We start from the raw sequence: 11555 nt of genomic DNA on the forward strand, positions 1-11555 counted from the left end.
AGTTGCTTCTGCCCAAAGATTGATATTTAGATTCTGATAAAGAATCATGGCTTTGGCAGTTTCTACAATTGTCCCATTTTTCCTCTCAGCTACCCCATTTTGTTGAGGATTATAAGGTATTGTTAGCTCCCTCTTAATCTCTAAGTTTTTACAAAAATCTCTAAATACTTCTGATGTGTATTCCCCCCCATTATCTGTCCTTAGGGTTTTGATTTTATTACCTAAGTAGTTCTTTGTCAGTGATTTAAACTCTTTAAACCTACTAAGGATCTCTTCTGATTCTTTACACTTCAGAAAGTAGATCCAAGATTTCCTAGAGTAGTCATCAACAAATATTACATAATACAAACCTCCTCTTAGAGAGGGAGTGGACATGGGTCCACATACATCAGAATGAACTAACTCTAATACTTTGCTTATTTTCCTAGTACTATTATGCAAGGCACCCTTGATATTTTTACCTAGGGCACATCCCTTGCATGGCTCTGAATGATATTACTGCAACCTAGGTAAACCTGTGACAAGGTTTCCCATAGATGATAAAGCTCTATAATTCAGGTGGCCTAGTATTCTATGCCAGACCTCATTTACATTTGTTGCTTCGTGTATTAGGGATAGGTTGGGCTCAGTGCACAGCTCATACAAATAGCCTCATCTTTGACCAATGACTTTAGCTTTCTTGATGGAAGAATTTCTCAGCCAAGCCAACACCTTGTTCTCCATGAAGGTTACTCTATATCTGTTATCTTCTAGGGCTGATATGGAGACTAGATTTCTCTTGATGCCGAGGACACATAGTACTCCTTTGAGTTTCAATGATATTCCTATCTTCAGTTTGATGGTGTAGGAACCAATTCCTCTAACTGGATGTGAGGAATCATCTCCGATGGTTACTTCCTCTTCATTATCCTCTATCATGGAGTCTAGCACTTTTCTAAACCCTGTAATGTGTCTGGATGAACCATTGTCGATCACCCAGGAGTTAGACTTATTTGATGCATGGCTTGTAAGTGTTGAGTAGAGGACATAGTTCTGGGAGTCATCTTCTCTTTTAGATTTTCCTGCTCCAGCAAATGTGGCTAGTTTGGCTCTCTCTAGACATTTTGCAACAAAGTTCCCAAACTTATCACACCTATAGCATTGAATATGTGATAGGTCTCTTTTTGAAGTGTTCTTGCCTTGATGACCCTTCCTCTTCCTAAATTTCTTCTTCTTGGTTGTCTTATTTGTGTTAGTATTTAGGACTTGAAGGTCTTCATCTATGTTCTTTTGTTTTATTCCCATCTTGTTCAATCTTGATTCTTCTTGGAGACAATCATCCCTTAATCTTTCAAAATTAGGATACTTGGACCTTGCACTGATGCCTTGGACGAATGTACTCCATCCACTACGCAACCCATCTAAACCAATGAGTGTTAACTCTTTGCTTTGGATCTCGTAATCCAGAGTTGCTAGTTCATCTCTTAGAATTGATATCTGCATAAAGTAGGCATTGATTGTCTCCCCCTTGTTCATGGTGATATGATTTATTTCTATTTTTAATGCCAGAGTTCGACTTGCATTTGATATCTCAAATGTGCTTTCAAGTGCTTTGAACATTTTATAGGCTATCTGATGTTTTCTTATGATGGGCATTATATTGTTTCTCACCCCATCAACTATTATTTTGATGGCTTTTTCATTTCCTTCAATCCATGTGGTTTTGTCAGGTTCATTTTCAGGTTGATCATTTTTAGTTTGAACAAATGAATCCACTTTGTTCTCCTTTAAGATCATCTAGATTTTGAACTTCCAGGGTGAAAAATCATCACCACCTCCGAGTCTGTCTTCAAATCTGATAGCACTGGCCATTGGAGAAATGTGATGTAGTATATAACCTTGTTCTTAAATTATTCACAAAATTGAATAGCCTCAATTTCGATCAATGTGGCTTTGATACAATGTAAAAGTTATTGCAATTTCCAATTTAATGAACAAGTTATATTCTAGATGGTATATTTAAGATTTTGGTATTATTATTATGACAATAATATTATCGTCTTTCTTTTCTGCAGGTATGAAGGATGAACATGTATCGATTTCAATGTCATTCCTTTTCTTTTGAATATATATATATATATATATATATATATATATATATATATATATATATATATATATATATATATATATATATATATATATATATATATATATATATATATATATATATAGTAAGGCAATCACGATCAAGTGGTACCTTGATCGAACATGTCTTTTAGACATGTTCGACCAAGATGTCACTTGATCATGACTGTCTACCAATTCACTCAGTGTTTAAGATAACTTAATCAGTGCCATTTACAAATGATAACAGATCGATATAAACACACCTGATAATGAATCAATGTCAAAGCAAACAATAACAGATCGATATAAACACACCCAATAATGAATTGGTGTCAAAGCAAACAAGCCTGATAACTAATAGCATTTAGATTGGCGCTTAACTATGTTAAGTAGGTCGTTGATCTAATCCATCTTTATCCAATGTCAATATCATAATCATGATCAATGTTATAATCTGGAAAACATATTCAGTTCGGAAAGCATAAATCAAATAGCATAATCAAAACATAACAAAGGAGATTAATAGGTTAGGAGAGTCTTATCTTGCAGAAGCTACTAATGCATTAACAATTTTCTCATATTTGTCTTCATTTCCAGCACTTAATCTCAATTCAACTAGTCAACTTAGAAATGAGGGTCAATCACATTTCAAACACAACCAATCTACTTAGTATTTAGTCCTTGTATCATTTAGGATTGGATCTAGTAGATTCATCCCCCTCTTTTGAAGTAAAGTCTCCCCACATGAAAATTGAGCTTAGTGAGTTCTCCTTTCCCTGTGGTGAATTTGCTAAGCCCCCAATTTTCTACTTTACAATAGGGTCATATCAACATGGCTAATTGCATTAATCTGGGTCCACTTAGCATGGAAATTTCAGACTTAGGAAAAAATGGCTAATTGGGACAAACAAAATGAGATCCCACCTTTTTATGAAACGGGATCCCATTTCACTTCAGGATTTGAGATGAAAATTGAAATAGGATGCAATTTTGTGATATAATCCTGAGCCAAGGTCTATGAAATGGGATCCTATTTTCTACTAAATACGATCATATTTCAAAAAAGTATTATTTTTTTTAGAAAATGATTGTGTGTCATTTTCTTCCTATATAAATTGGTAAAGCAAATAAAATCTTTGTTATGAGAGTTCACATTCATTCACCAGCACTTCTAGGTTAGTGTTTTTTCATTTTTTTTGTTTTTAGTATTTTCATAAAAAAATTAAAAATATATTTTTTAGTAAATAGTTTTCTTTTATATGTTGATTTTAGGTTTTAATGAATCTTGTTTATATTTTTATGTTTACATGTTTAGAATATATATGATAATTTTTAAATATTTAAATTTTAGGGTTTAGTTCATTTTGTAAAATAAATTGCTCTTCATATTCATATGAAGATAGAAAACCACATTTTTATCAAACCAAGGACACAAAACAAAAACAAAAAACAAAAAACAAAATCAAGAGAGTATTGCAGACTATTGCATAAAGATTTTGAACTTAGGCATTTGAAATTTAGTGTAGACTATTGCATAAATTTTTTAAACTTCATGTAAGATGAATTACATTAGGGAAGACCATTTTTTTATTGGAGACATAAGAATTCATACTTAAGCATAACAAGTATGGGCTAAATTGCATTAAGTGAATACACTTGTAAGAAGAGACCGCTTGGGTGGGCTTAGTGGCTACCCTTATAAATGAAGAAATACATCCCCATCACATTGAAAGGTAAGAAATCCAACAATTAGGCCTTCTAAATAATAAATAACAGTCATTCCACTAAAAGAAAATTTGCATTACTTCATTTGTTGTCACATGACACTATGACACTAGCACATGGTGGGTTATAAAACATAATCAAATCCACATAAAATATCAGAAAGATCCCACCACATGATATTATCATAAGGACACAACATGATATGTTTGTTCCACTCACACTACCATATAGATCTTAGTTGATGTCCAAAATCCTTGTAGGTAAATGATATTGTACCGTGCATACGATAGGTGACAATCACACTTGTTATTAAGTTGATTAGTAATAAAGTGATAAATGGTAAGCATGTTGGGAGATGATCAATGTGAAGATGTGATAGGGAAGGATCTAATAACATGTCCATATTGGCCAAATTAAGTTGTTGATTTGTGATCTCCTAGGGGCCAAATTAATTGTTAAGAAATTTGTGCTCCTCACACCTAGAGAAGCAAAATAGCGGCTTTGAAATCCAGCCACAAATCCCATTTTAAGCCACTAAAAATAGTGAAATTTATCATTTACATTTAATCAATTTGTATAATGTTATCTATGCTCAAATTTTTTACAAACTTTTCAAACATCTATATATTAAATTTGACTTAAGAAAAAATCATTCCATAAGCATGGTTTATGGACCTAAGAATGTTGACATGGATTAAGGGTTTTTAAGAAAATAGGCTAAGGTGCATCTTAAGATGAGGAATATGGTACAACCTAAAATTCAGTCATTAATCCCCTTAAGCCACTAATAAGAGTCAAAATGATAATTCACATTTCATTAAGTTATATAGTGAACTAGATCATGCTTGAAGGTTTAAGTCAAATATTAAATAATATTAAACAATTTAATATTTGTATGAATTAGATCAAATATTTTTTAAATTATGTTTATAAATAGTATTTGAACAAAAGTTACTAAATTTTAAAATAATATTAAATAATTAGATTGTGAATATGTTTTATTTATTAGTTCCTATCAAGGCAGGAATACTATTGCATTCATGTGATTCTATTTTTCAATAAATTGTACTCATCCATAATCTAATAAAGATAGTCACATACTTGAAATTGATCCTTCATTACTGCTCTTTTTTATTGGTTTACAAAATAACAGTACTGCATGACCATTATTTATTTATTGTAGACGAATGTTTTTCTTTTCAATTATCAAATCTGGCCTAATCTGTCAATTATCGAATTGGGCCTAATCTATCATTGTTTTATTTTAAATAAAGGTAGTGGATTTTCCTTGCTTACGGACCTAACCATGTGGGCAGTGTTCTTAAATGTATATATTAATGCGTGGAAGGAAAGTTTCTAAAATAATAAATTAATGTACACAGTTCATCAATACCCAATCAAATTAGTTCAGCAAACTTCCCATGATGGGACTTGAGGTACGTAGTTATATTATTTTTTTTCAATTGCAAAGTAAATTATAATATTATGGTGGTAAAAATAGTTAGTATTTAAATTTTATTTTATTTTCTTTTATATTGATTTGAATGTTTAATGTGATAATATATGTGTTATTGTATTAATATTATTATAATTGAAAATAATAATATAATATTTATAAATTAATATGATGAATCTATGAACAAATTAATAATTGTTTGATAATAATTAAATTTTTTAATAATATATTTTTTTTAATATATTAATATATAAAACTGATAATTTATTTTAAACATTATTTTTGAATGAAATAGACATCATCATAAATCAACCCACATAAAAGAAAATTAAATTAATATCAATTGATATTTAGTATAAAGAAGATTAGCTTTATTTTAAAAATTTAATAAAAATGATAACTAATTTTTTAATAATCTTAAATGTTAAGAAAAACTATAATACAAAACAATTTGTAAAAAAATAACCTTTTTAGAAAAATTTCAAATGTGACCATAATTAATACTTAGCATCCATTTCAATTTTTCTTATATTACTAAACTTCTATTTCAAATTGTCAAATTGTCAAATTTTCAAATACCAAAATAGTTCTCCCAAAATTTATTTACATCTTAAAATTTACATCCTATTGCATCCATGACATCCAACTTATTTTATTAGTTTAAGCATATAAAAGTAAAAAAAATTGAACAAAAAATCTATAATCTTTATTGATTTTTTTATTTAATAATTCCTAAATGCTAGAGCTACCAAACTTTATGACTACATGGTTTTGATCTTTTTTGGTTATGACTCTTAGAGTCTTTCTGAAAATTATTCTGACCTTTACCTTTTACTGAACCAAAAATAACTGGGAATACAATTATATAAACACAACAAATTCTTATTATGAAAAAAGTAAATATAATAATAAAGTTATTATAATTTAACTAACAAACATTCCCACCATTAAAATGATTATTGTTACCTCCATACACTTATCTGAGAGAGAGAACAAAGCTCTATGTGGTAGCCAATGAGAATTCTACATTAATTGGAGTTTAATTAGGGTGAACTACTGCTCCATCGTCTCCTTTCTCTACTGTATGATGCAATTGAAGAGCTTCTCTCAGTTCACTCACAATGTGGCTCATATTAGGTCTGTCATTTAGTTGCTCCTCTGTACACGACATTATTAGCCCTGCAAGCTTGGACATTGCACCCGGATGAAAGTTTTCCCCTGCATCTTTATCGATTAATCTCTCAATGTCTCCTCCACAAATCATCGACTTTGACTGCAACCACACAAATTGATATCATTAAATCAAAGTGCACTTTTATTTGTTTTCTTGAATTAATGATTTTGAAGAGTTAAGTTAATAGTGATGTCCTTCTGCTTACCGAGCTTAGAATATTAACCCTTTCACCTGAATTATTCGTATAAAGAGGCTTTCTTCCCGACATGATCTCTAAAATTACAATGCCAAAGCTATATACATCACTTTTTTCTGTTAAATTCCCAGTGTTGGTATATCTGTGTAAGGAAAAGTCAGAAAACAATGTCAGCATTTGTGGTATAATTTAGTTTACGTACATCAACAACTATAGAAAAATAATAGAAGCCAATTTACTGAGGATCAACGTAGCCAAATGTGCCCTTGACATTGGTAGAAACATGAGTTACTTCACTAGTAGGCCCATCCTTTGATAGCCCAAAATCTGCTATTTTTGCTTCCAATCTTTCGCTTAGTAATATATTGGCTGTTTTGATATCTCTATGAATTATGGGAGGTTTGCATCCAGAATGCAAGTATTCCAATCCTGATCATCACACCATCAATTATTCCTTAAATAAAATCGAATTATAAGATGCCTTGTGTTGTATCAAGGAATGTATATACCTTGAGCTGCATTTAAGGCTATGTCAAGTCTTTTCTCCCAGTTAAGGCACCGCTTTGATGAAGACGTTCCTGGAAGCATGGAGCCATATATTAGCTGAAGAAAGCTTCACTTAATTAAAAATAAATCTCTTTACTTACATGAACAATATCCTTGATGAGTTTTAATCTTAGAATTAAAACATTGGGACCTAAAAGGCTTTTATTGATAGTTAAGTCAACCGTTAGATATTTGGACTTCGTAAAGCTAAATTATAACTGTCTCACTTCAAAACAAAAATAGAGCAGAAGATTGCCGTGGAGATGTTGGTGCAAGCTTCCACTGGGCATAAACTCGTAAATCAATATTCGGTGTGCTCCTTCACAGCAATACCCTAGTAAAGACACAAGATTTTTATGGTGCACTTTCGAAAGCAAGTCAGCCTGCAAACACATTTTCATTTAAGAAGAAATCAGATTCCAAATTATATAGCTATTAAGGCTCAAAACATAAAAGAATCGTAGAGACCTCCGTTTTAAATTCACGCGTCCCCTGGTCAGATGTTTCCGAGGATGTTTTCACGGCTACCTCCTGTCCGTTCTCTAACTTGCCGTAGAATACAGGTCCATATCCTCCTCCTCCAATCTGCTTAGTAAACTCACTAGTCATTTCTTTGACCTCTTCGTAGCTGTATTCTATGCAAATTGATTTGATTACAACTTGCGTGTTTGGGGAAACTGGGGATTCTGTAGCATGACAATATTTTTATTATTAAAAAAGATTACATCCGATGGGTAGCGTCGAAAAAAAATGGGGAAGTAAAACAAGCTTACTAGCCTGTAGCATTGTTTTTTCTTGAATTTCTGCAATAAGTAGTACTAGAATGGAGCAGATGATTAATAGTGCTACGAAACCACCACCAACTGCCAAACCGATAATCAAACCATTCTTTGAGGATTTCCTTCTGCAATAGTTATGGCCTTCGTCACAGAGATGCACATTTCCTGAAAGACTACAAAACAAATAAATCTGAAGTCAGTAGATTATGAACTCCTTAACTGTTACGTTTCAAACCAAATAAAAGTTTCCTCAGACAATAAGATGACCCACATAATTGTGGATTTCTAGACTTCACCTGAGATTGAGGTTCTTCTTACTTGTCAAACCAGCGGGCACTGTTCCCGTGAGGTCGTTGTTCTCCAAATCACTGAAAGAAAGATTCGTTAACAAAAGACAAATTGCATTAAAGAAACATTACTTCCTACCTGAAGTTCATAACAAATCAAACAAATCCCTCTGCATAAAATATTAGCACAACAAAGAAAACAAACAGTGCACAATTTTTGAAACTTGAGAAGATACTCACAGTTTCTTCAAGTTTGTCAAACTAGCTAGTGATTCAGGTATCGTTCCGTTTAATTTGTTGTCAGACAGATCACTGAAAAGGAATAACCCAATTTTTCTTAGTGAAAGACTAAATAAAAAGGTGGTTCCCGCTTGGAAATAACTGTAATGACTTATAACTTTCAGTCTTTTTCATCGCACTCCTTAAACTTATCATCTTCAGAAGAAGAAAATTATGGAAACTATGGAACTTTGAAATATCTTTAAGGCTCTAAGAAACATAACAAGTTGATCCTTAAACTTAAACGTCAAGAATGCAGCATTTATGAGAGTGCCCTATAGTTTTGTTTGCAGAAGTAAATAAATAACTTTTAACTTTTCCATTGATTTAGATATTGATTGAGCAATTAAGTTGTGTTTTAGGTAATACAATATTATGTGTATATTTATTAATAAAAATATTATGTTTATTTATAGAATTTGTTCGAAAATAAAACTTACATAATCTCCAATGCTGTAAGTCTGCTAATGGTAGCAGGAATACTACCGGTTAAGCTTTTTTTTGACAAATTTCTGAAGAAGCACAAAGATAAATGTCAAATTACAATATCAAGATATAGTTAAACAAATTAAATAAAATTTGCAAGTATGACTTACAAGATCAAGATTCTAGGTGATATATCATCACTGCAAGCTAACCAATCCCATGAATATTGTGGGGGCAAGCATGGATCACCAACATAAGTATAGTTTATTTGTTGTTGAATGATGGTTAATGCTTCCACTACAAATTTAAAGAAGTTGAATTAGACACCTTACTATAATTAACTTAAATGATGATGTTACCTAAATCGTAGTTGAGACTATATGATAATGTTACCTAAATCGTAGTTTCTTCTAGTTTCAAGATTCTAAATTTCATCACATTTGGTACACTATTTTTAGTATTGTATCAAAAGTCATCTAGAAAGACAATCAGTTCTTCAAGTTAAAAAGAAGTCTAAATAATTTTGATTAATAGAAGCCAGATAAATCAGTATCATTAAAAAAAGTAAATAATTAAAAAAGTAATAGAAAAAATATATTTAAAAAGATAATTCAATATCATTATTTATACAAATAATTAAAATAAAAATTATTGAATTTGTTTAGAAAATATTACTAATTGATACTATTTGTCATGTGATTGTAGTCTCATATCTCTCCAAATGAATCAGTGAATCACACAACTTATCACATACACGTTTACCTGGTTCATTGTGTGCATGTTTCGAAAAATATAGGCAACTATTCTTTCCCAAAAACCTAGAATTTTCATTCAAAGTTAAATTTTGAGCCCAAAATAAGACAATAGAAGGGAATCCACAAATTAGTAGATTTTGGTATTTGAAGAGTTGAATTACATACCATCTGTTGTAAATGTTCCTTGTGGACGTTGAGTCTTTTGGCGACATGTCTCCAAAGCACTGGTTATTGGAGATAAAGTGGAACGGTTTGTTGCTTGCAGGCGAAATGCCTCAGTATCAGTTTTACCGTAAGGGACGAGGACAGATATGTTTGATGACTGGAGATATATAGGTTGTATAGGAGCATCATTCAGCTTCTTGTTATCCAGAAAAAAGTCAAATTCTCGAATGTCCGTTGCATTCAAATCAGCCTGCAATTCTGCAAAATACATTGATATGTAAAGGTTCCCAGATCGAGAACTCCTTCGATAGGGCAGATCCATTGTTGTTGGGGAGCTAGGGTAACTTGTTTCCGCTGTTTGCATGACAAGAGATGGAGGTTGTTCATAAGCCACTCCCATAGATACTTTATTTTCACTTGTAATACTTGGGAAGTCTACTACACTAGGAGACCAAAGTCTATCGAAAGGATCGTCTGGATATCTGATCGATACAAATACAATATTAGACAGTTTTCTAATTGTAAAACAAAAGATGGACAATTATATAAAACTTTTCAAATTGTCTATTAGATAGACGATTATATAAAGCTTTCACCTTCAAGAGGGAAAAGCACATGGATTAATAAATGTTTTATTTCAATTATTTAGAGCATAGAAAGCTCACCTGATGTTCTTGTCAAGGTCTTGCGCTCCAAAATCGGAGTACTCCAGCCTTAAAAGTGAGCTAGCTTGGTTGACAGGCCAATACATGCTTTGATTAAGAGGTCGCAGTTCCAAAGAAGAAATAATGGGTAAGCCATTACTTTCATTGACTCGGGCAAGGCAAACCTGGGTAGGATCGAAATTGGCCATGAAAATGATTTCCTTCTGAACAGCATATGTACTTGAATCACTAAATGAGAAGCCGTCCCAAATGTCGGCGTCCAAAAGGAGATCAAACTGGGGAGGAGAGTTGAGATTGTCATAGTTCCCATAAACAAATGTTCCGCGGAGTAGATATTTTCTTCCAATCTCCACAGGTGTTAACAGGTAACAACTTTTCCGTCTCTCAGGAAATCTCCGAAGGGTGTTCCATTGCCTTGATTGTTTTCCTCCAGGATTGTTATTTGAAATATTCAGCTTTTGTCCAGAATTGATGTAAGCATCATCTGGCATCCATTGTATTCCAGCATCATCTATGTAGTTCTCGGTACCTCCGCAGTCGAGGCTGATGAATCCTATAAACACTCATCAATGACATAAATCAGAGATTTGCATTGCCACATATGGCCAGAAGGTGCGCGAAATGGATTATCAGAATTTTAGGACTTACCGGGTTGACCAAATACAGGAGAAGAGAAAATTGCAAAGACCATCAACAAACTCAACATCTTCGGAATCATCATGAAGAACAACTAGCTAATCTAATGGCATTGCATTCTCATAAAATCAAGTATAAATAAGAAATGTTAAAAAGTGCATAAAAATATTTATAATGTATAAACAAAAACAAGCAATTTCTGGGCTATATTTCTTGTAAGCACCATGCCGGCTATTTGCTAGAGATAATGATATATTTCTTGTAAGCACCATGCCGACTATTTGCTGGAGATAATGATATATTTCTTGTAAGCACCTTGCTGGCTATTTACTGGAGATAATTCCAAATCATTATCAC

The 11555-nt window shown here is 32.2% G+C and overlaps 1 protein-coding gene across 1 annotated transcript; it reads right to left on the reverse strand.

The window, feature by feature from the left end:
• Positions 1–6329: 6329 nt before the first annotated feature.
• LOC131071033 (putative leucine-rich repeat receptor-like protein kinase At2g19210) lies at positions 6330–11268 on the reverse strand. The gene is made up of 14 exons (XM_058006732.1): positions 11211–11268; positions 10563–11115; positions 9898–10379; positions 9732–9795; positions 8992–9063; positions 8513–8584; positions 8282–8353; positions 7980–8158; positions 7675–7892; positions 7463–7589; positions 7170–7238; positions 6900–7089; positions 6670–6802; positions 6330–6563 (listed from the first exon to the last, which is right to left on the reverse strand). The coding sequence occupies exons 1-14, from the start codon at positions 11266–11268 to the stop codon at positions 6330–6332; spliced, it is 2523 nt and encodes an 840-aa protein (XP_057862715.1).
• Between the last annotated feature and the right edge of the window lie 287 nt (positions 11269–11555).

Source organism: Cryptomeria japonica, chromosome 4 (genome assembly GCF_030272615.1).
Source record: "Cryptomeria japonica chromosome 4, Sugi_1.0, whole genome shotgun sequence".
Lineage (NCBI taxonomy): Eukaryota > Viridiplantae > Streptophyta > Pinopsida > Cupressales > Cupressaceae > Cryptomeria > Cryptomeria japonica.